The sequence below is a fragment of the Rhinolophus ferrumequinum genome, chromosome 18, assembly GCF_004115265.2.
Source record: "Rhinolophus ferrumequinum isolate MPI-CBG mRhiFer1 chromosome 18, mRhiFer1_v1.p, whole genome shotgun sequence".
Lineage (NCBI taxonomy): Eukaryota > Metazoa > Chordata > Mammalia > Chiroptera > Rhinolophidae > Rhinolophus > Rhinolophus ferrumequinum.
Window position 1 is genome coordinate 52,591,798 of NC_046301.1, and position 22,557 is coordinate 52,614,354.

Below are 22,557 nucleotides of genomic sequence, written 5' to 3' on the forward strand. Positions count from 1 at the left end.
CGGGCTGGATATTCTCGTTGGATTTTTAGCTTGTACTCAGTCTTTGGGGCTATTGCCCAGCGGCTTAGCTATTCAGCAGCACATGAAGAGCGTAGGCGACCTCTTCTGTCTTATACTAGAAGAGACCATTTTGAACTTATTTATTAGAAAATAAAACTTCAGTTGACGCAATCATAACAAACTTAAATATTTAGATGTTTTGGAACTGTATAGAAGTTGATATATACATCGTTTCACATGGTCTGTGTATTGGCACAGTTGACATCAGCAACAGTCTTGATTAGAATACAGTTTAAAGACTATTTATATAGTCCCATGGATGGTACAGTTTTGTGTGATTTTTCCCTTACACAAACTTAGTTTCCTTATGGTTAATTTTTTAACACTTCACTATAAGTTTATTTATTTTAATTTTCTTTTTCAGGAAATGTACCCAAGAGGAGTTCTGAAAGAATAGACTCAGTTGTCCTGCTGTGATTAGAGGAGACACCGCTGTATTTTGTAAGTTCATCTGTTTTTATCCTAGATTAAGAAGAACTTTCTGCTGCTGAGAAACACTTTTTCTTTTCTTTTTTTTTTTCATTTGGAATTAGAGTAGAATTTTGCTTTAATGGAAGACTTAATTGATTTTATTCTTTTCAAGCTTCCTTTTACCTGATTTTTTTTTTCCAATTTCAGTGAATAGTGAAAAGTATTTCTTTTTTAGGTGAACTCTGTTTCCTTTTATCTGTTAGCCAATATTTTAATGACTTGTGATAAGAACTTTATCAGTTGATGAGCTAGTTTAAAGAGGCAGTGCTGTCAGTAATACTGATTTGGCCTGTGCAAATATATTGGTAATTGTAATGTCCTTCATCTCAGTGAACAAATATATTCGATTTTATCTGTGGTGACTCTCTTATGTGGCCACATGAAGCTAACTAAACACTGATCATCTTTAGGAAACACATTGATTTTTATCTCATCAAAATACTTGGATTTTACATTCCAGGATTATAATATTCATTTCGATGAGATGTGTATTATAAGACTTTGGTGTACTAGAATTTGTCTAATATTCATTTATTACAAATGTCCCAAAGCAAACAAAGGCTATTGTGCGGAAAGTCATGAATGGCATTAAATGGAATGTTTCCTGGACCTTCACATTTATAACCCCCGGATTACATCAAAGTTGAGAAATTCTGCTGTTTCAGTTTTTAAAATACAGTATAAAGCAAATAGATCTTCCCCTCTTTTACAAGCTGCCTTCTGATAGCGAGATAAAATAGTCTCTTTGCATGTAATTATTATAGTTTTCTATGACAGACCCAGTAGAGTGAGAGAATGTCATTTATCTGACATTTGCAACCTCTCTCTCTCTCTCTCTCTCTGTCTCTCTCTGTCTCTGTCTCTGTCTCTCCCCCCCTTTCTCTTTCTACCCTTCCTCCTTCTCTCCCTCTGTCTTCCCTTCCTCCCTCCCTCCCTCCCTCCCTTCCTTCCTTTTTTCTTTCCTTCCTTCTTAGCATTCAGGCAGACTATTTCCAACAAACAAGAGAAAAAATATGTTATATCACCTCCATAATAAATGGACGGGGCATCAACTAGATGAAAAGATATACTTAAAGATCTGTAATCAGTGGCATAGTAACCATCCCAACTGCTCTTCTTCAGAGGTATTTTGTTACCATAGTATTTTTGAACAACTTAATTAGTGCTGAATATTATTACACGAGAGCACACTTAAAGGTTACAGCAGATTTAGGAACCTATATAGTAATTTGGAAGGCCTAAATCAGTTCAAAAAGATCTTGAAATTGGTGGAAAATCACATACAAGAAAGGAGGGAAAATTTGTAACGACAAATATTAACACATTTCATGAAGAAAAAACAAAGATTATATAGATTAACAAAAACCCTTCATCTTAAGTTTAAACTATGGTACAGCAATTCCATTTTTTCCTAAACTCTATCCACTTATATTATTATTTTTTTCTATGTAAACCCTGGAATTTCCCTCTAAGTTGTTGCATTTAATAAAAATGGTCAGTTCTCTATTTTTTATTACAGATTTATCCATGTATGTGTCTAGCTCTTAAATTTCAGTTTTTTATCATGGGATAACAATAGCATTAAAATGACTTTATACAATTTTATATCAACCTAGTCAGCTAATGAAGAATCTGAAATATATAGAGGAGCAGCAGGAGAGAAATAAAAATTGTGTTTAAAAATTCTTGGCAATAGGTCTCTGATAAAAATATAAAGGAAGTAGAATAATTCCATTTGCAGAAGAAAATAAGAAAGATGTATCTGAATATTATTCTTTATGTGTATGAAGAGGTCTTGTAGAAAAGGGGACCAATTCTTTATTTTGTAGTGATTTAGAAAAAAACAAAACTGAAGCATAATAAACCTGTACTATTATCAGTACAGATTTCCATGCTGTGCGAATTTGTAAGCACTAGAATAACTATAGATGGCACTGGGAAAAATCCCTTATTTTGAAAGATCTTTTAGAACAAAACCGATCCTATCTTGCAGGAACTATCCCAGAGAAAAAGCGCCCACTTATCCAACATGAGAAATGTTTCAAACCCAGTTACTATTTTACAAGCTGGTGTAGGTTGTTAGCTTCAGTCAGCATTGGCTTCGCTTTTCTGAGACCATACGGAGGAGGAAGTTAACTGGCTTAGCAAGATACCTGCTCAGCGGTGGTCCCTGTTGTATTGTTGGGACGGTTTTTCCCCCAGCAACCCCCCGCTAAGAGCTCCATCCCCTTGTTGGAGCTGTCTTGCAGCTGTCTCCTGCAGGCACTAAGGTTAGAGACCTCCCCCATCAAAACCAATGTTGAAGAAACACAGCTGCTAGGGACGGACATCCCTGCCCCCTGGCCAGATTTAACCAACCCCTAGCGTTGCAATAGCACTAGCACGAATCTGCCCCAAACCCAGAGGCCTAACTCTATAAAACAAAGCCCCCGACCCCGGGAAGTGCTGTCTTTGGAATAATTCCGCTGAGCCCGCCGGCGTAATAAAGCTGTGTTCTCCCTGATCTCTGCGTGCCACTTGAGTCTCTTGGTCCTCGCCGCTTTTCCGCAACATTTTGGTTCCCTGACCGGGAAACCCAACCGCGCTGGCCCCTTGCGCCACCGGTGTGGGGCGAGAGGCGGGCCGCGGAACTACGGGAGGCCCGAGAAGGGTGTAGGCGCGCCCTGCCGATTTTGGCGGACCCCGGACCGGGCTTTCCCTGGGTGACCGCGGCCCGCGCCTCCCCAGCTGGACCCACTGAGAGGGACCGGGGACAACCAGCCGGGTCCTCCCGTCGGACCAGGTAAGCCTCGAGGCCATTGTCCCACCTAGTCCTGTCCCATGTGACAGAAGGGGAGCCTGATCACCACCCTGTAGGTTCTTATAACCTACCCAGTCAGGGACACCCAGGGGAGGGTGTGAACCCGGTGTGTGAGTGACTGATTGTGAGCCCGATTGTTTGATTCCACTGCTTTAGCTATGGAAACCTGAGTAAGCTTCACCCTGATTCTCGCGAAGCGTTATTTGGCATAACGGTGATTCACTCCACGGAGTGGCCTGGTCTGGAAATTTTTCCGAAATAACACTGTAGGCAAAACGCTCCTAAATTCCCACCAGGGACGCGAGCAGAGCAGCGCCTGAGTGAAACCCCTCCCCACCGTCTGCGACATCCGTACACTATGGGAGGGAAGCAGAGTAAGCCCACAGTCTTAGACTGCATGTTAAAGAATTTCAAGAAGGGTTATGGAGGAGATTATGGAGTCCGCATGACCCCAGGAAAGTTAAGAACCCTCTGTGAATTGGAGTGGCCCGCTTTTAACGTCGGCTGGCCGTCAGAGGGAACCCTAGACTTGGCCGTTGGTCAACGTGTTTATATTGTAGTGACCAGTAATCCTGGTCACCCGGATCAGTTTCCATATATTGACTCATGGTTGGAGATTGCTAGAACCCTTCCGCCGTGGGTGCGGTTCTGCTCTAATAAAAAGGGATATGCAGGATCCTCGTAACCCAGGCTCTGAAGAGAACTCCCAACGCCCTTCCGACAAAGACTATACACCAAGGGGACCCTGAGGAGGAGCTGCAAATCCTGCCACCACCATATGTCCCACCAGTCCTGCAAACTGCTCCAGATGCAATTCCAGACACCCCGCCGCCGTCTGTTTCCCCGCCAGCCGCTCAACCCGAGGGTCGGCCTGCAGAACCCACACCCCGAGATTTCTCCCTGCACCTTGGGCCGCGAAACATCCCAGCTCTCCAGATGCCTCTCCGCGAAACCCGAGGGTCCGACCTTATCGGCCCAGACGGGACATCCCTTCCTGGCCGACCTATAATCTACTACCAGCCTTTTACCACCACTGACCTCCTGAACTGGAAACATCACACCCCAGCCTACTCAGAAAAGCCCCAAGTTATGACTGACCTCATGGAATCTATCTTCCAAACACACCAGCTGACCTGGGAAGACTGTCAACAACTCCTTCGCACCCTCTTTAACAACGAAGAGAGGCGGAGAATTCTGCAAGAAGCTCGGAAGTGGCTCGAAGAGATGGCTCCAGGAGGCGTCACGGACACGGGGAGATGGGCTAACGAGGCTGCTCCTGACAAGCGGCCCGACTGGGACTTCAACACGGAAGAGGGCAGAAGTGCTATCAGGAGGTATCCAGAGGCCATTCTGCGGGGCCTCCGACAAGGGGCAAAGAAACCGACTAATATGTCAAAGACAGCTGACGTCACTCAAGACAGTGAAGAAACGCCCGGAGACTTCTACGAAAGACTGTGCGAAGCCTTCCGCATATACGCCCGGTTTGACCCAGAGGCACCGGAAAATCAGCGAATGGTAAATGCGGCTTTTGTTGCGCAGTCGGCCCCCGACAGCCACCGAAAACTCCAAAAACTCGAAGGCTTCGCCGGGATGAACATAACCCAACTGTTAGAGGTGGCTAACAAAGTATTCCGCAACCGCGACAGTGTAGCCAAGCGAGAAGCTGATAAGAGGATGAGACAGAAAGCAACTCTATTGGCGGCGGCACTCCAACAAAACACCAACCAAAGAAAGACTGTGGGGCAGACGAGGGACCCGGGGCAGCCTCGCAGGATGCTCAAAAAGGATCAATGTGCCTATTGCAAGGAAATGGGGCACTGGAAAAATGAATGTCCCAATTGGCGACAGCCCCAACCCAGAAGCCATCCGCGGCCTACCCCTCCTAGTGAGAAGGAACCCGAGTTCATCGGCCTGGCCGGCATAGACTCTGATTGACGGGGACCAGGCTCCCTATTGCTAGGCCCCCGCGAGCCCACGGTTGATGTAGACATAGGGGGCCAAAAGATTACCTTTATGGTAGACACAGGAGCAGAAGACTCAGTGGTTACTTCCCCAGTGGCTCCCCTTACTAATCGGACTGTAACCATCATGGGGGCCACCGGAGACCAGGCAGTAAGTCAGCCGTTCTGCCGGTCTCGAACCTGCAAAGTAGGAGGCCACGTTGTCTCCCATGAGTTCTTATATGTACCTGAGTGCCCATCCCACTGGTCGGAAGAGACCTACTCACTAAGTTGGGGGCACGAATTTCTTTCGGGCAATCCGGCCAAACAACTATGAACCTGAGCCCCGCCGAACCACAACTCATCCTGTCTCTCAACACGCCTAGGGACGAAGAATGGAGACTATTTGAATCAGAGGCCGCCGAAATAAACCCTGAGTACTACCGAACTAAGGTACCAGGGGTATGGGCAGAAAGCAGTCCTCCCAGACTTGCTAATAAACGGGTCCCTGTCATAACTGAACTAAAGGCCGGAGCCCAGCCACAACGGCTTCGACAATACCCGATTTCCAAGGAAGCTCAAATAGGCATTCAGACACATCTTGAACGGTTGAAAGATGCAGGCATCCTTGTTGAGTGTCAGTCCCCCTGGAACACACCGCTACTCCTGTCAAGAAGCCAAATGGTGAATATCGCCCAGTTCAGGACCTCTGTGCAGTGAATCAAATAACTCAGTCTCTGCATCCAGTAGCTCCCAATCTCTACACCCTTCTCAGCCAAGTTCCACCGGAGGCCGCCTGGTTCACGTGCCTGGATCTTAAGGACGCCTTCTTCTGCATTCAACTAGCCCCCATAAGCCAACCCATCTTTGCCTTTGAGTGGACTGACCCTAATTCAGGGCGTCAAATGCAGCTCACCTGGACGAGGCTTCCACAAGGGTTTAAAAACTCCCCCACGCTAGTCAGTGAAGCCCTGGCTTCTGACCTTGCAGGTTTCCCGCGAGAACAAGTCAATTGCACTCTCTTACAATATGTAGATGATCTCCTCATCACCTGCCCGACAAGGAAGGCCTGCCACCGAGCCATGATTGCCCTCTTACAACATTTGGCCACCAAAGGGTACCGGGTGTCCTGGAAAAAGGTTCAGCTCTGCAGACAAATATTTGGAAGTCAAATATTTGGGCTTCATAATCACCCAAGGAAAACGGGCTCTCAGCGCAGAGTGAAAAGCAGTTATTACCAACCTCCCACGGCCCACCACTAGGCGAGCACTACGTGAATTTTTGGGGGCAGCTGGATTCTGTCGGATCTGGATCCCCGGGTTCTCGGCCATAGCCAGACCACTTTATGAGTCACTCACAGGACAAGACAAGCAACCCCTAAAATGGGGAGAGACACAGGAAAAGGCCTTCATAGAACTCAGAGACTTGCTCTGGAGAGCCCCAGCTTTAGGTCTACTTGACACGGAAAAACCTTTCTGCTTATTTGTCCATGAAAAAGGCAAAACTGCATTAGGACTCCTAGCCCAGACAGTTGGACCCTGGATGAGGCCTATTGCTTACCTGTCCAAAAGACTAGACCCGGTTGCTTCTGGATGGCCCCCGTGCCTGCGGGCCTTAGCCGCTACAGTACTCCTCGTCCGGGAAGCCGACAAGCTCACCCTTGGACAACAACTTACAGTCAGTGTTCCCCATTCTGTAATTACACTCATGAACTGTCAGGGTCCACGATGGCTCTCCAACTCCAGGCTCACCCAATACCAGGGACTCCTTCTGGAAAATCCTCGCATAAGCCTCCAGACTGTTCAAGCCTTAAAACCAGCGACTTTCCTCCCCACAGCCGAAGGCGAGCCTGAACACTACTGCCTAGAAGTTATTACTGAGGTCCATGCCACACGGCCGGACCTACGAGACTCCCCTCTGCAGGACGCAGAGGTTACACTCTATACTGACGGCAGCAGTTTCCTGCAGGGAGGGCTACGTAGAGCCCTATGGTATAACTACCACCACGGAGGTTCTGGAGGCAAAAGCACTTCCAACCGGGTGGTCAGCACAACGAGCCGAACTCTGGGCTGTCATACGGGCACTCCAGCTCTCAAAAGGCAAAAGGGCTAACATTTACACAGACTCCAGGGATGCTTTTGCCACCGTACACATACACGGAGCCATCTACAAAGAACGTGGCCTCCTCATGTCTGAAGGAAAAACCATCAAAAACAAAAGCGAGATCCTACAGCTACTGGAAGCTGTTTGGGCTCCCCAGCGCCTAGCTGTTATCCACTGCCGAGGACATCAGAAACGGAATGATGAGCCGGCTGCTGGCAATCACCTCGCCGAGCACGCCGCAAAGGCGGCTGCCGAGGACACAGACGCAGCCACCATTGCTTCCACCACCACAGCCTCGCCAACCCCTACCTACACCGCAGCAGAAGACAGCTGGGCACAGAATGAGGGGGCCACCCGGCACCCTCAAGGTTGGTGGATACTGCGCGATGGCCGCTTATTCACATCAGCCGCCCTCGCTCCCCGCATCATCTTGGAACACCACTCTATTTCCCACCTAGGGAAGACTGGACTTGAAGGGCTGCTAGCCAAAAACTTCTATACAGCCAGGCTCACAGCCTTATGCCGCTCCATCACGGAGCGCGGTGCTACCTGTGCTGAGCACAATCCCAAGACCGGACCGACCCCGCCACCTGGGGTCCAATGAACGGGATCTGCCCCTTTTGAGGATATCGAGGTAGACTTCACAGAAATCACCCCATACCGAGGGATGAAATACCTTCTTGTCCTAGTCTGTACCATCTCGGGCCGGGTAGAAGACTTTCCCACCCGAACTGAAAAAGCCAGAGAAGTCACCAAAGTTTTCCTCCGTGAAATCATCCCACGATATGGACTTCCTCTCACCATTCACAGTGATAACGGACCAGCCTTTGTCTCAGACGTGCTGCAGACACTGGCCATGGCCCTCAATGTCTCCTGGAAGCTTCACACGGCCTACCGGCCTCAGAGTTCAGGGAAAGTGGAGCGCATGAACCGTACCCTCAAAGAAACATTGTCTAAGCTATGCCAAGAAACCTCCCTAGGATGGACGGATCTACTCCCCTTAGCCGTCCTCCGCTCCCGGTGTACTCCTCGAAAGGATGGTTTCTCCCTATTTGAAATTCTTTATGGCCGGCCTCCCCCATTGCTATCATCCATCCCAGGCAGCCTCAGGGTAGTAGGTGACTCCCACCTCCAAGATCAGCTTATTGCCCTAGGAAAGATCCTTAGGAGCCTGCATTCACATTTACTAGAAAGAATTCCTATCTCATTAGGAACCCCTGTCCATCCCCACCTTCCAGGTGACAGGGTTTGGGTCAAAGATTGGAAACATGAGCCCCTCCGCCCAATATGGACGGGCCCACACACAGTAATCCTTGTCACCCCCACTGCCCTTAAGGTCTCTGGAATCACACCGTGGATTCACCACTCCCGCGTCAAACAGGCAGAGTCAGACCAGCCTGCCTGGACTTCTCATCCAGTGCCCGACGAGCCACTGAAGACCACACTTAAAAAAATCCGCCTGAATGCCAGTTCTCATCTGCTCCCCCCTAACCATCTCAACCCTCTGTCTACTGATTCTTTTAGCCTCTTTTCTTCTTATCTCTGCGACCCCCTCTTATTGGATCCCAGCCCAAAGAAGGCTCCTCCTGTTTGGGTTTCTACTATGGATCTTTCCCTTATTCGCACTTACCTGCTTACGGCCCTCTGCCTCTTAGGCCTAATCTACCCTTTCCTGAGCGCCCCAACCCTGCAGACATGTTCTTGCCGCGGGTCCCCTTTCTACCTGACTTGAAGATCCTCCTTCTTCTCCTATGACTCCATGACCCCGGATTGTTACCGCGGCGCCTTAAGGGCCTTTCCTCTGCATAAAGGACGGTAAAACCTACAGGGCTACTCTTGCTACACAGCCGTCTTTGAACAATTGCAGGTTTTATGGTCGAGGGTACCTCTGCTGGAGCACCCCTGTCCGCACTCCAGATGGCTCAAAATGTCGCTGCACTAGGGGGTCAGGGACAAGCGCTCACTTCCAATTCTTTACTCTCATGCCCCGGGAATGCTATCAGGGCGCTACACCGTCCACCTGCGAGGAATCTGGCCGCACTTATTGGACCGCCACTCTGACTCAGACCTTCCAGTCCCCCTGCAATTCCTTCCCCCGAGGGCCTGTCTGCTGGTCTTACCTGGCCCAGGCCGGGTCATCCGATGGCAGAGATGCCCAAGACACTACCCTCCACAAAGTTGCGGCAACCCGGATTTCTGCGATAGCTCGGGCCGCTCTGCCCCGGCCCCGCTACCGGCGCCTGAACCTCACCTCTTTGCGCCGGCCACCACTCCTTGGCTCCCCGGACTTCACTTCACACCTCCTCAATACATCTTACCAGTTTTGGCTCAACTCCACTTCTCTCCCTATTGGTTCCCCCTGTTGGATTTGTCTGCCCCTTATCCGTTCAGCTTTCTTTGGAATACCCGTTCCACCCAACTGGCCCTTCCACAACTCCACCAACACTTCTGCCTCAATAGTCACCGAACCCATCGGCGATCCTGTCCCGCTGGCTCCGCTGGCTCCGGCCACAAACCTCACCTGTTACCTACCCCCTGGCCTCACCCAGGCTCCCGACCCCCGCTGCCAGAGCTTTTCTGCACCTTTACCCTTCTGTACTCCTCCCGGCATATTTCTCTTCTGTGACGGAGGCCACCCATACAGGTGTCGGGACGCACATCACAATGGAAGTGGCTGCATCCTCACTTTCATTTCTCCTTCTGCCGCCGTGTTCACTGACGCTGAATTCCAGTCGCAGGTCTTTCCTTCCCTTCGCACCCATCGGGCAGCTTTCATCCCTTTCCTCATAGGTGCTGGCATCTTTACAGGGGTCGCCGCCGGTGCCTCTGGCCTTGGGACTTCCATAGACTTTTACTACAAACTTTCTCAAGAACTCAATGATGACATGGAGCGGGTCGCAGACTCACTGGTGTCACTCCAGACCCAACTCTCCAGCCTGGCAGCAGTTGCTCTCCAGAACAGGTGGGCCCTAGACCTGCTCATGGCCGAAAAAGGTGGAACCTGTCTCTTCCTCCAAGAAGAATGTTGCTACTACATAAACCAGTCTGGGATCCTCGCCACCAAGGTCCGTGAGCTCCGGGATCGCATACAGCACCGCCGTGAGGAGCTCGCCTCCTGGGGGTTTGGCTCTCAGTCCTGGACTTCCTGGCTCCTCCCTTTGGCGGGTCCCTTACTCTCCATTTTTCTCCTAGCCACCATTGGCCTGTGCATCCTCAATGCCCTTGTCCGCTTCATCGAAAATACTGTCTCCCGTCTGACCACCGCCCGCATCCTAGCGCTACGGGGTTACCGCCCTCTCAGTTTAAATGATGATCTTCAGGGTTCCCCTTCTGATCATCAACAGGGGGGACATGTTGGGACAGTTTTTTCCCCAGCAAACCCCCACTAAGAGCTCCATCCCCTTATCGGAGTTATCTTGCCCCATCCCCTTGTTGGAGCTGTCTTGCTCCAGCCCCTTATCGGAGCTGTCTCCTGCAGGCACTAAGGTTAGAGACCTCCCCCATCAAAACGAATGTTGAAGAAATGCTGCTGCTAGGGACGGACCTCCCAGGACCCCGGCCAGATTTAACCAACCCCTAGCGTCGCAATAGCAATAGCGGGAATCTCCCCCAAACCCGGAGGCCTAACTGTATAAAACAAAGCCCCCGACCCCGGGAAGTGCTCAGTCTTTGGAATAATTCCGCTGAGCCTGCCGGCGTAATAAAGCTGTGTTCTCCCTGATCTCTGCGTGCCGCTTGAGTCTCTCGGTCCTCGCCGCTTTTCCGCAACAGTATAACTGTCCAGTCCCTGGCGCAGAATTTGTACAGTTTTCTCTAAGGGTATAAAGAGTGATCAAAGTAGAATCTCTGCAATTACAATGAGAACTTCCCTGGGAGCGATGCTTATTTCATCAGGCTGGAATTCATCTAAACCAATGCTTTAATGAGCACATTAAAAAAAAAAAAAATCACAGGTATCTTTTTGCAGTTCATTATTGACATTTCCTTAGGAAAGGATTATACTCCACAAGATTTTATTATACCTTTCAACAGAGGCTATGTTTCTGGAATTTTAGACAATGAATTATTTCAATTTAGAAATAACTCTATTTTCTGGCTTATGCAACTAATTATTTTATAGGCTTTCTTTTCCCAGAAACTCAGTAGAGATGAAATCAGCATATATTTTTTTCAAGGTTGTTTTTTTTTGTTTTTTTTTTTTTTAATTTAAGGGATTCAATCAAATGAATATTTGTTCTAAAACTGTGGGGAATAAAAGTGCAAAATATCACTGCTTCCAAATTACTATAATCTCATTGTGGAAAAAAAATCAATTATATAAAAATTAAATATAGGATTAAATTCAGTAAAAAATGCAGACTATGTTATGACCTTTCTCACCTCCTGTACCATTTTAAGTCTATCCTTTGTATGTCACATACATATTCAAAGAAATGTAAGGAAAACGACAACAATAATGAATGAATGAAGTGCTGCAGTTATTTGAGAATCAGTGTAATGAAAATCGAGAAATTAAATATAGGTAAAACTTAATGGATACTAAAGAACTGATATTACAGATAGGGTAAAGTAAGGACAACAGACTTGACGTTAGAATTTACTTAGGATGTATGATACATCCCAACTTTAAAGGTATTGAAAAGAGAATTTTATCTAATGAATAGTGGAAAGTAAAGCTAAGTAGGTAAGTTTGGTCTAAACCATGAAAGATCTTAATTCCATGCTGGGTAGCCTATGCTTTATCCTGTGGGAGGCAGTCATAGGAGACATTTCAATGAAATTCTCTCCTATCAATTACTGAATAATTGATATGGGGGGAAAGGGTGAAAAAAAATCAAAGATCTATCTATCTAACTCTGAATAAGTGGGGGAATGTGCAGTGAATGGAAATCTGAAAATTAAGAGGTTGGGTGGAGAGGGCAGTTTGTATGAATAATACATTCATTGAGATCTCCCAATTAGTGAAATATCCTCAACTTATTTTCTAAGAGTTTCTAATCTCTGCTTATATTTTTATGTCAGCCCCATTCTTTTTGTTTTTAGGTCATTGGCATTTTTTTTATAGTAAGACAAATGGGTCATTTGCATTTATTGTCATTTTATACTATCACTACACCTTTAGTTTATCTAAAAGTAAAATTTTAAATGAATAAACTTAGGGGTTCTTGAAATATTGAAAGAAATGTTCATTCATTTTTGAGTACGTTTTACCCACATAAAGTTCAGAGGTGATATTCAGGAGTAATTGTTTGCTTCGTTAATGATCAGTTTGTTTTATAACTATGCACATTTTGTAGCAACAAAATGGATTTGATTCTTTGTTTTATTTACAAATCTACCTCTTACTTTCCTAAAAGACACTTGGTCAGAAAGCGGTAACTATGAAGTTGTACCATAAACATTTCATTTGTTGATTTGCTCATTTACTAATAGGCACATACTTATGATGTGGCCAGAAATAACTTAAACATTCTCAAAGGAAGAGAAAATGATGCTTGACCTGAAATTTAAAAAATTTAATGAACTATTTAAGTGATATTTGTAAAAATACACATAAGATATATAAAAGAGAGTCGAACAGATGGCATAGATACCTACAGAAGTTGACGTAAAAGAATGAAAAAATAACATTTTCCTAAAGGGCAGAGAATACTAATTTAGAATAAAAATATTTATTAGTAATTTCCAAGAGTGTTGTAAGATCAGTGAGACTTGTCCATGTGGACCCTTTTGGGGCCCCAGCAATCTGTTGTGATAGAGTAGAATTAAAACAATTATTTCAGCAATACAAGCTAATATTTCAATCTGTTTTTAGGTATATTTTTAACATTTTGTTTTTAATATATGTTACAATATATATTTTAATGCTGTTTAATACTATCTAAACTAAAAGGCATTGGTGGTGATTGACAAGAAAAATACAGACTATGAACCAGAAACCACTGATACATGATAAATACCATGAGCCAGGGTCAAAATTGGACAGGAGATGGTTATATCAAAACGAAACATAACAAAACAAACAAACAGATGTATTGGGGCAAGCTATAGTGTTTCTGTGTATAGCTTTGAGTTTGTTAGACTCACCTTGTCCAAAAGAAGGGCCAGCAGTTCAAGAGAAACATTTTTCTCCCTCATGTCTTATGAGGATGGTTACACATTTGAACGACATAATGGCATGCATTCTCAATAGAAACTGTAAAACTTGGGAAAGATCTTCCACGTATGGTTGCTTCTTATTTTTCAGCCTTTGGTAGACACCTTGAACAAAACTTAAATGCAATCACACGAGGAAACAAAGTGACTACGTCAGCTTTCTGATTATTTAGAAACACAGGGAAAAGCCTGAAGAATCGTAAAGGAATAAAATAGTTGTCAGCTTATTTTAGACAATTATCTTGAATGTCAACGGTTTCCAGCAGGCTTAAGATAGGAGTTTTATGATAGGCAACTCATAAGTGAAGTTTTAGTGAATATCTGAAGGGCAGGAATTTTTCATTCCTGACTGAGAAAGCACCTCTATGGTATAGAAATCAGCCATGTTGAAAATAAAAATATTTCATTGTGAAAGTTAAGGGTTATGAATTCATTCATTTAGGTAACACATAAACTTATTTAGCATATGTTGATGCTCATTCTGTTTATCACTAGAAGTTGAGGTACCTGTGTGCAGGATGAAAATTTTTGTCAGAAAAGAATGTTAAATGCTTAAAAGAGCATTAAAAGGATGTTAATTTTGTGTGTCTTTGTGTTAAAGATTTTGAGCAGAGATCTTGAAGATATGCTATATACCATCAAGACTGTGAAACCTTAAGTGACCCTCTTAATGAGTTTAATTTAATAGAAACTCTATTATGATAAATTTGCTAGGTAAACATTTTTTCCAAGTAGATTTATGGATATGTGTGTATTTTTCCCTGCTTTTTTTTTTTTTTTTTTTTTTTTTTTTAAATTAATCTATGTCCTATAGAAGTTATGGTAGTTTGTTATTTGGAATAAAACTCTTAACACCTCTAAATGGAAAAAGAAAATTGATATGTAGCATAAACATAAATGAGTAAGTGCAAAAATTAGAAGTCTCTAAAAGGAAAATTCAGTTTCCTTTCAGTTAGAGATTCATTTATGGAATAAAGATCAATATAGTGAGCATCTGTTCCCAAAATTTTATCCATTATTTCTTCTCATGAACTGCAGCAGCATTCCTTGCTGATTAGCAGAGATGTTTTTTCTTCTTTGTTCATGATTACTATGTGGGTGGGCATCCATGATAGAAAATATAACAAAATTAAAAAGCATTCGGTTCTCCATTTTTATTGCTTTTTAAATACAAACACACACACACACATTCCTGACATAACTTCAGAAACACCATTGACAAAAATTCTTTTTGAATAATTTCTTTATTTCAAAAAGACTTTCTTTAAGTGTGACAGACTCTAATTTGTTTTTCCAGCCTAATTACTAAATGTGACTTTCTTTTTCATTTGTCTTAACATTGACATTAACGAATTCACCTTTTGTCCTGCTCTGAACTTGATATTGAAAAGGGTTTTATGCATCATTGCTTCTTAATATGCCTCAGGTAATTGGTTCTATTACAGTCTCTTATATAATACCTACCTGAGAAAATCAGAGACAACTTTCCAAGAAGTAGAGTTTATCTCAAACTGATTTTGCTTCTGTGAAGTCATTATCAACATGGATGATGTTTTGATAAAAAATATACAAATGTATAGAAATCGAAAAAAAGTATGTTATAGATAGACTTGGTTGATTGGATTAAATTGATTAGATCGAATTGATTGGATTAGGTTGTATGGTGTACCAAAGTGAGACCTTGTAATTATGTTGCCAAGAGTACTGGTTTTAAACTTGGTGTTGTATTTTGAGGAGACTGAATCGAAGCATTGTTGATGATGACAAATTCAGGCATTTGACTGTGGTTTGAGGATTCTCTACACAAATCCAACATTGGTCATATTTCAAATGAAAAACGGAGTCTTTTCTGCTTTGTAATGGTACAGAAAATTCTACATCACTGGGAGCCAAAAGGGGAAAATGAGGCCACTTATGCAGGCTTTTCCTATGGTGAGAGTACTTCCTCAGTGTTTTTAGTCCAAAGGCAAAATGGCTTTGTGTCTAAATGTGTTACTCACAGTGTTTGAGGATAGACAAGAGTTATGAACATAGCTACTCAGCCTCAACCATTGCTATTACCATTCAAAAGTGTTTGGATTGGAAACCAAGTAGCCTGGGTTAGGAACTCCAACACTATTCTACAACTTCAATACATAGAATATAGTTATTCATACCAAACCTTCTAACACCATATGCAATGAGAACAGCTCAAGCTTTGGAGTGAAACTGAAATTTAGATCTTGATTGATAATTTCTCATTGAGTGGCCTTGGGCTTTAGGCCAAGTACTTGCTCAGTCTCAGCCCAAGGAAACCTTTTGTAAAGTGGTGATGGTTAGTCTTTACCCTCTCTTGGTTGTTAGGTGCTTTACATGGCATATAGTAGGCCTTAATACATATCAGTTAGATTTTCTTTATATACTTCCATGAGCATTTAATATATTAAACATTAAATATTTAACTACAAGATTCTTTTTAAATAATGTGGCAATTATTCTTATATGTCTTCTGAACTTTACCTGTATTTTTTTCTATTTTCTATAGTACTATTGCCATTTCCTAAGTAATATAGACATAAATTCTTCCAATGTATCATTGATTCTTTCCCTTCTTTTGTATTGGCTGCTTTGTGGGACTGTAGGAATTATTCTACACTAGACAATGTTAAAATAATCACTTTTGGTCTAGTTTTCAGAGGTGTTATAAATTCTCCAAAAATTCCTCATTTGGGACATCTTATCAGGCACTGCGTGTGGTCAGAAAGGTACTTGCTGTGGGTCCCTGTCATGGCTTTGCCATTAGCTTTATACCCTGGAAAATCCATTTGTTTCTCTGGGTACAGTTTCCTACTTTATAAATTAAGAGGGCAAAGTAAAAATTCATTCATTCTATTAATCTTTCTAATATTCAAGGCATATTTACATATAATCTAAATCAATCTAATGATCATCTCTTTTCAAAAGATTAGACACCTGAACAAATTGACTCGAGATGTCTCTAACGTTTAACCTTTGTTGCAGAAGCAGACTGAGCCAATTTTTTTCACCATAAGGTTGCCTTCTATTAACTATGAGGCAAATTACAAACTGATGACAATATTAATGGTAATTTTTTTTCAAATTATAGAAGGATTATATATCAAAGTTGAAAATTATAAATTTGACCTATGTCAAGTTTGAAAATAGAGAAAAATATTCTGGATTTTTGTTAAATATTTATACTTATTTAGGAAATTTTTACATGTTTATAATATTTATTTCTCCCATTTAAAACCATCATAAAACTCTTTACTTTTCAAATAATTTATTTTTTCTTGGTAAAGATTTGTGATTGTTACAGTGCAGGATCTAAAGATAAATAGTTTATTCCTATATAGTTTAAGTTTTGATGCAATCATGCTTTTTAAATTATATTTTTACCTAGTTGTTCTTTATAAACAAGCATGCTAAAAATTTCATATGCTTAATAAGATCTTTAGGCAACATTCTGTAATCACATATATTAGTTTTATTAAATCATTAGTTGAAACTTTATTTCCAGGCATACATTCCATTTTGTAATTATTGTTATTATATTTCCTTTCATTCACTTCATAGATATTGTTTCCTCTTCTTAAGCCACTGCTTATCTTCCAAAAATTATATCAAATGACTTCAGTCCACATACATGATAGCAAATCATTAACAGAGATTATTTGTGATTTCTTGATAATAACTGACATTCCCAATATTTTCTCCTAAGATGTACGGAGGGTGCCAAAAAACTGTGTACACATTTTAAGAAAGGAAAACTATTAAAATTCTAATACTCAATATATACTGATAACAAAAGATGAACACAAGTCACCTTTGACTTCTGTAATTATAAGAGGTGCTCAGAGTGGTTACCGTCAGCGTCCAGACACTTCTGATTACAGCAAACTACTGCTTGAGCAACGTTGACCAGTGTCCACTTGTATCTTAAGTTCAATGTGGTTTAGTGATTAAAAACACAGGGTATGAACTTTTCTGGGCTTGAATATTAACTGTTACTTTTTAGCTATGTGGTTGCTAATCTGAACATTTTATTTCTTGATCTGTAACATAGACAGATGAAAGAATTCAGTAAAATACTCTACAATACCTAATTAACACTGAATGACTATTACTCTTAATTCCTCATGTTTACCGTAGTAAAACATGTTGAACTTTTCATTGCTAAAAGTAAATTGTATTATATTAATGAAGGATCTAAATTTACTGTTGGTCATTTATATACTCATTAAGGAAATGGTTTCAGATTTGTAAACAAAAGTCATAGTACAGTGGGTTTTTCCAATGCTAATTGTTTAATAAGATTCATGATACACCTCCAGGACAAATGTATTATTTTTAGCCAGTATTCATATAATTTATACAGTGGTCTTAGGTATAGGAAATAAAAGTGTACCCGGTGTGTTAAACTGAACCAACACTTGAAAAGCAGAAGCATATTTAGAGAAGTTATTTTTTTATCCTTTAGGGCTGATTATTTTTAGCCTTTAATAATATTATAAATCCCAAGATTTAATATGAGTGAGCAAAACATCATTTTGGAAATTGTATTTCTAGAAGGCATAGCATACGTTTTGTTTTTAATTGCCTTTTTCTTCTTTTTGGTTATTTTTATTAACCTACATCATCAATTCCTTGTAATAATTAAATAAATCATTCCCATGCAAATATTTTTTATAAATCAATAGAACCAGTATGGCAAGATTATTTTTTTCATAATTCAATCTTTACCTCGATCCAATTGTGTCCTCTCTTATCCTGTGCCTATCTAGAAAAATGGTGAGGAATACAAAATCGTAATTATCTTTCATAACAGAAGTGATTTTCATACACCAAGACAGACTTTAGAATTGCACTACAGAATTGTGGCAGGTATATTAAAAGAAACTCATTTGGCATTTGCCTTTGAGAAATCTGTAATAGTTATACTTCCCTTTAGGTGCCCATGATTTTTATTCTTAATAACTATGTATTATTTTTAATGCACAAAAACTCTTAAATTACAATATTCTTAAGTCTGTGCTTTAATGTCATTGGGAATTTAGCAAATAAAAAGACAATAAGGTGTCTTATTGTCTTATTTAAAAGGGAAAGTGTTATTGTCGAGAGCATAATATGACTTCTTATTACTATTTTGTACTGGTTGGAGAATATAATCTCTTGTATCTGAGTATGCTTTTTTTTTTCATCTTTAGCTCCATTATGGCAGTATACATAGTGGGATAAATAAGAGAGTCTCCTAAAATGGCTTTGAAAGGGCTGAAAATCATTTTTTTGGTAAGAGCAAATTTAACTGTTACTAACTTTTTGCAATTTATGCCCTATGGAAAAAAATCTCATAAAGCTAATATCTTTGGTTTATCTTGGGATTTTAAATAAATTACAAAACAGTATATTGTAGATTTATGATAGCTATATAAATATAACTGTGAAATACAATTTTTCTGTAACTCAAATAATAGATCAACTACATGAAAAGCATTTTTATTGCTGGAAAAAATAATTTTGTATTTTTTGGATATTTCAAATTAGATTATGTAGATAAAAGAAATATATTAAATGACGACATAGAGAGAAAAACATTAAATGGTCCATTTAAAGGTTAAGATTATGCAATCAAGTAATAGGAGGTAGCAAGTGATAGCATACGAGATTTTCTTTGGGCTTTTTGGTTTTAGTAAGTGAATTCCTGCAGTAAAATTTAAGTAGATAATCATTATTTTATTAGATTTCATTAGTTTAAAAAATTGTCATCAACTTTTCTAGTCACGCAGAAGCATTGTGTCATTTTATATGTTGTGATAAAGTTGTCAGTGAGGTTTGTTTATTGGACGTTAATAATGGTTTAAGAAATATGGATGGCTAAAGAAACTGAATCTTAAAGAGCCATGAAATACAAACATATGTCTCTCAATTAAAACATTGATAAAATAGTGCTTATTTTGCAATATTTCTTACTTGAATTTTGGGAATCTGAAAGTATAATTCACATGAAACTCTAGAAGAGGAAATTATAAGCACTTACTGAATTTTGGAAGTTGACAAATTTAGAGTTTACATAAAATACTCTCTTAGAATAGCAAATAATAATTTCTCATTTTACTAAGCTTATGCAATAGCAATTACATTTAGATAAATTATTTTCCTAATAAAAATAGTGGTTTTTATCTAAAATATGGAAATTTAATTCACCAAATGTTTTAATTAACCAAATGTTTATTGTATACCTTTATATCCAAAAAATGAATTAGTACAGATGGGGAAAATGATATACAATAATACACAATCTCATATTGCAAATAAATTACAACAAACTACAATTACTAATCCAAGTTCAACATTTTAAAGACAGAAATTCTTTTTTGTAATAAATTTAGTAGGAGAGAAAACGTAATTCCAGCTTCTCTGATTAGCTGTATGACCTAATACATTTCCTCATTTTTTTATGATACTTAGCTTCTTTACCTATGAAATGGGATAAATCATACCTCACTGATGAAGCAATGATAACGCAATGAGATAAACATACCAAAGTGTCAAACATAGTCCTTAATAATTGGCAAATGCTCAATGATTTTTAGAGTCCCCCTACACTAAGTAGCGATCTTTCATATGTGAGGCTAATGCAGAATACATCACAGAAGCTAAGACAGGTTTAAAAGAAAATCAAAATCAAAAATCACACCCCTAGGTGAAAATAATCTAAAAGAAGTATGGCTAATAGAAGTAGAAAGTAAATATACTACAAATGATTTCTATGTTTGCCTCTGTGTTTGTGCCTTTATGTTTTTTTATTGTGATGTTGGAAATTACTCCTAGGGGTCCTTTTAGATCTTTTCTTCTGTGGAAGTGTGGAATCAGATTTAAAAAAAAAAGAAAGAAAAAAGAAAAACAAGTGACTGAAGCAGAATTGGGTGGGGCTGGAATTTAACATTAAGACCATCAAAAACATTTGCTCACTTTGATTATTTCCTTAAAGATGTAAACAAGACCATGTCTATATACCAGACCGGTGGATGCAGCTTAGAGTTGAGGGGGATGCTGTGAAATATACTGTTTTATTTCATTGAAAACAGTAACAACAACACATGCTTTTGGGAGTAAGCTTTCTGACTATTGAATCTATACTGCTTTCTGTAGAAAAGCGAGGTATTACCTCTGTCAGGCTGTTGTCCCCTCACTCATGCCCTTGGTACCAATTCCATGTTGTTCATTTATGAGCCAGGAATGGAGTCATCATACCAGCACTCACCCCTCAAACGCCCCTTTATAAAACATGGGACAAGATGAATCATTAGCATATCAATTTAATTTTGTATGGCATTTGGTCCAAGAGAAAAGCCAGCTGTTTATTAAAAACAACAGAACAAAAAGCCGTTCAGCAACTTTTAAACATCTACCTCCAACCTCATCTGACTGTATTTCCCACTCTGTAGAGGCAGTAGCCAGTACATTCTCATCTGTTTACCCACCTGAACTCCTCCTTTTCTTTCTGTGAAGAGGCAGCGTCACCTTGGTGACTTTCTTTGTCCCCTTATAGCAAATATGCCATGTGCTCCAAGTGAGGGAAAGGAAGTAAGGAAGTATAATAAATGGGAGACCTTCCCTATCAAAACCACCATTTATTTACATATCTTTTGGAGCAATTTGTAGGAAAAACATCTCAATATGTGAGGAGAGCTTTGAGATTCAGGGCAGAATACGGGCAACGTGCGTTTTTAATGTCAGTTCTAATTTCAGTATTCCACATGGCTGGCACTGATTTGTAGCAGCGATTTGTGAGAACGAGCTTCATTACAGTCCTGTTTCTCCTCAGCTTAAAATGGATTGCAAGTCAGGATGAAGGCACCACATTCGGCTAATTTCAGGAATGATCACATTGCTTGCTTCATGGGTTTGAAAATGAGATGCAATTTATGAATTGCTCTATTTTTAACACACACATTTCTTTGTCATTACCTTGAACAAATGACAGTGATACTATGATGCCCAGTTACTTGATGTTTTCGTAGAGTGTCCTCAAAATAATTTTCTGTGTTAAAGCACAGATAATGTTTGTATGTATGCTTTCTAGGAAATATGTGAATCTGTTTAATGAAGTGAAAATTTTACTATCCCTTTCTGCTTCTTTTTTTTTTTAAATTTCTTATATAATTGGCATCTTCTAGACTATAATTGAATTCAAAGACATGTGAAGACCAAATTGGGAGGGGAGCAGATAAGAATTACTATAAAGGTCTTTCATCTGTTGCTTCATTTCTTATTATGCAAATATGGGGCCTGTAAATTAATATATTTAAGCTGAAGGCAATAAGAAATGTAGCATCTGTCCCTAGTGTTCTTGGGGATAATTTACTTCACTAATACATAATTTCATGCCTTGACTGCTGAAGGTGAAATGAGAAGACAAGCTTCACTGGAGAAAAGCAAACTTGTGTTTTTGGAGACTTTGACATTTACAGGGACTATGCATATGTGCGCATGAGGAAGAAGAGGCTTTGGGGAAAGTAGCCTCCTGGGGCTGTTTTCATAATTTGGAAAACACTAATACATGAATAAGTTGCCTGCTCTGTTGGCAGGGTGGACAAGATGACATGCACAGGGCATAGTGAGCAGACCTGTGCACATTTGCCAGCCAGATGGTATGAGACAGTTTATTAGCACAGTGTTCTTAGATGATGTCTTCATTAGTTTTCTTAGTCAAGATGCCTATTCGTCTAGTGTTGCTCTAGTGGAACCATGGATAAAACGCATCCATGTTGGGAAAAACTAAAGGCTAAACACATGCATAGGTAAAGATCTAGTGACCAAATTTCCTAGCAGCTGGTTTTTGCATTTGTGTGTGTGTGTGTGTGTGTTTCCAGGAAACGTTGACCATATGAAAGGGCATTTTTCCCTTTTGCCACAAAACTAAGAGGCGACCCTTTGCTGATAGGTAATGAGTAGAGGAACATTCACAGAGAGCTTGTTTAGATTCCTGCATTCCCCCAGATATGTCGGGATTCTGAGAAGCTT

The 22,557-nt window shown here is 40.8% G+C and overlaps 2 protein-coding genes across 3 annotated transcripts in view; both read left to right on the forward strand.

Annotated features, from left to right (window-relative positions):
• MARCHF1 (membrane associated ring-CH-type finger 1) overlaps window positions 1-22,557 on the forward strand; it is a 647,830-nt gene that overhangs the window by 192,895 nt on the left and 432,378 nt on the right. For both annotated transcript variants that reach the window (XM_033135185.1, XM_033135186.1), the window contains exon 2: window positions 425-501. The gene's annotated coding sequence lies outside the window, so the exon portion shown is untranslated. The remainder of the gene's footprint in view (window positions 1-424; window positions 502-22,557) is intronic.
• LOC117038500 (syncytin-1-like) lies at window positions 9,357-10,763 on the forward strand. Its single transcript, XM_033135462.1, has one exon. It carries the CDS (start codon window positions 9,357-9,359, stop codon window positions 10,761-10,763), a length of 1,407 nt encoding a protein of 468 aa, XP_032991353.1.

What these genes read in the sequence shown, in the direction of transcription:
- LOC117038500 (XM_033135462.1), top strand. Translation starts at nt 9,357, where the DNA reads ATGCCCCGGGAATGCTATCAGGGCGCTACACCGTCCACCTGCGAGGAA.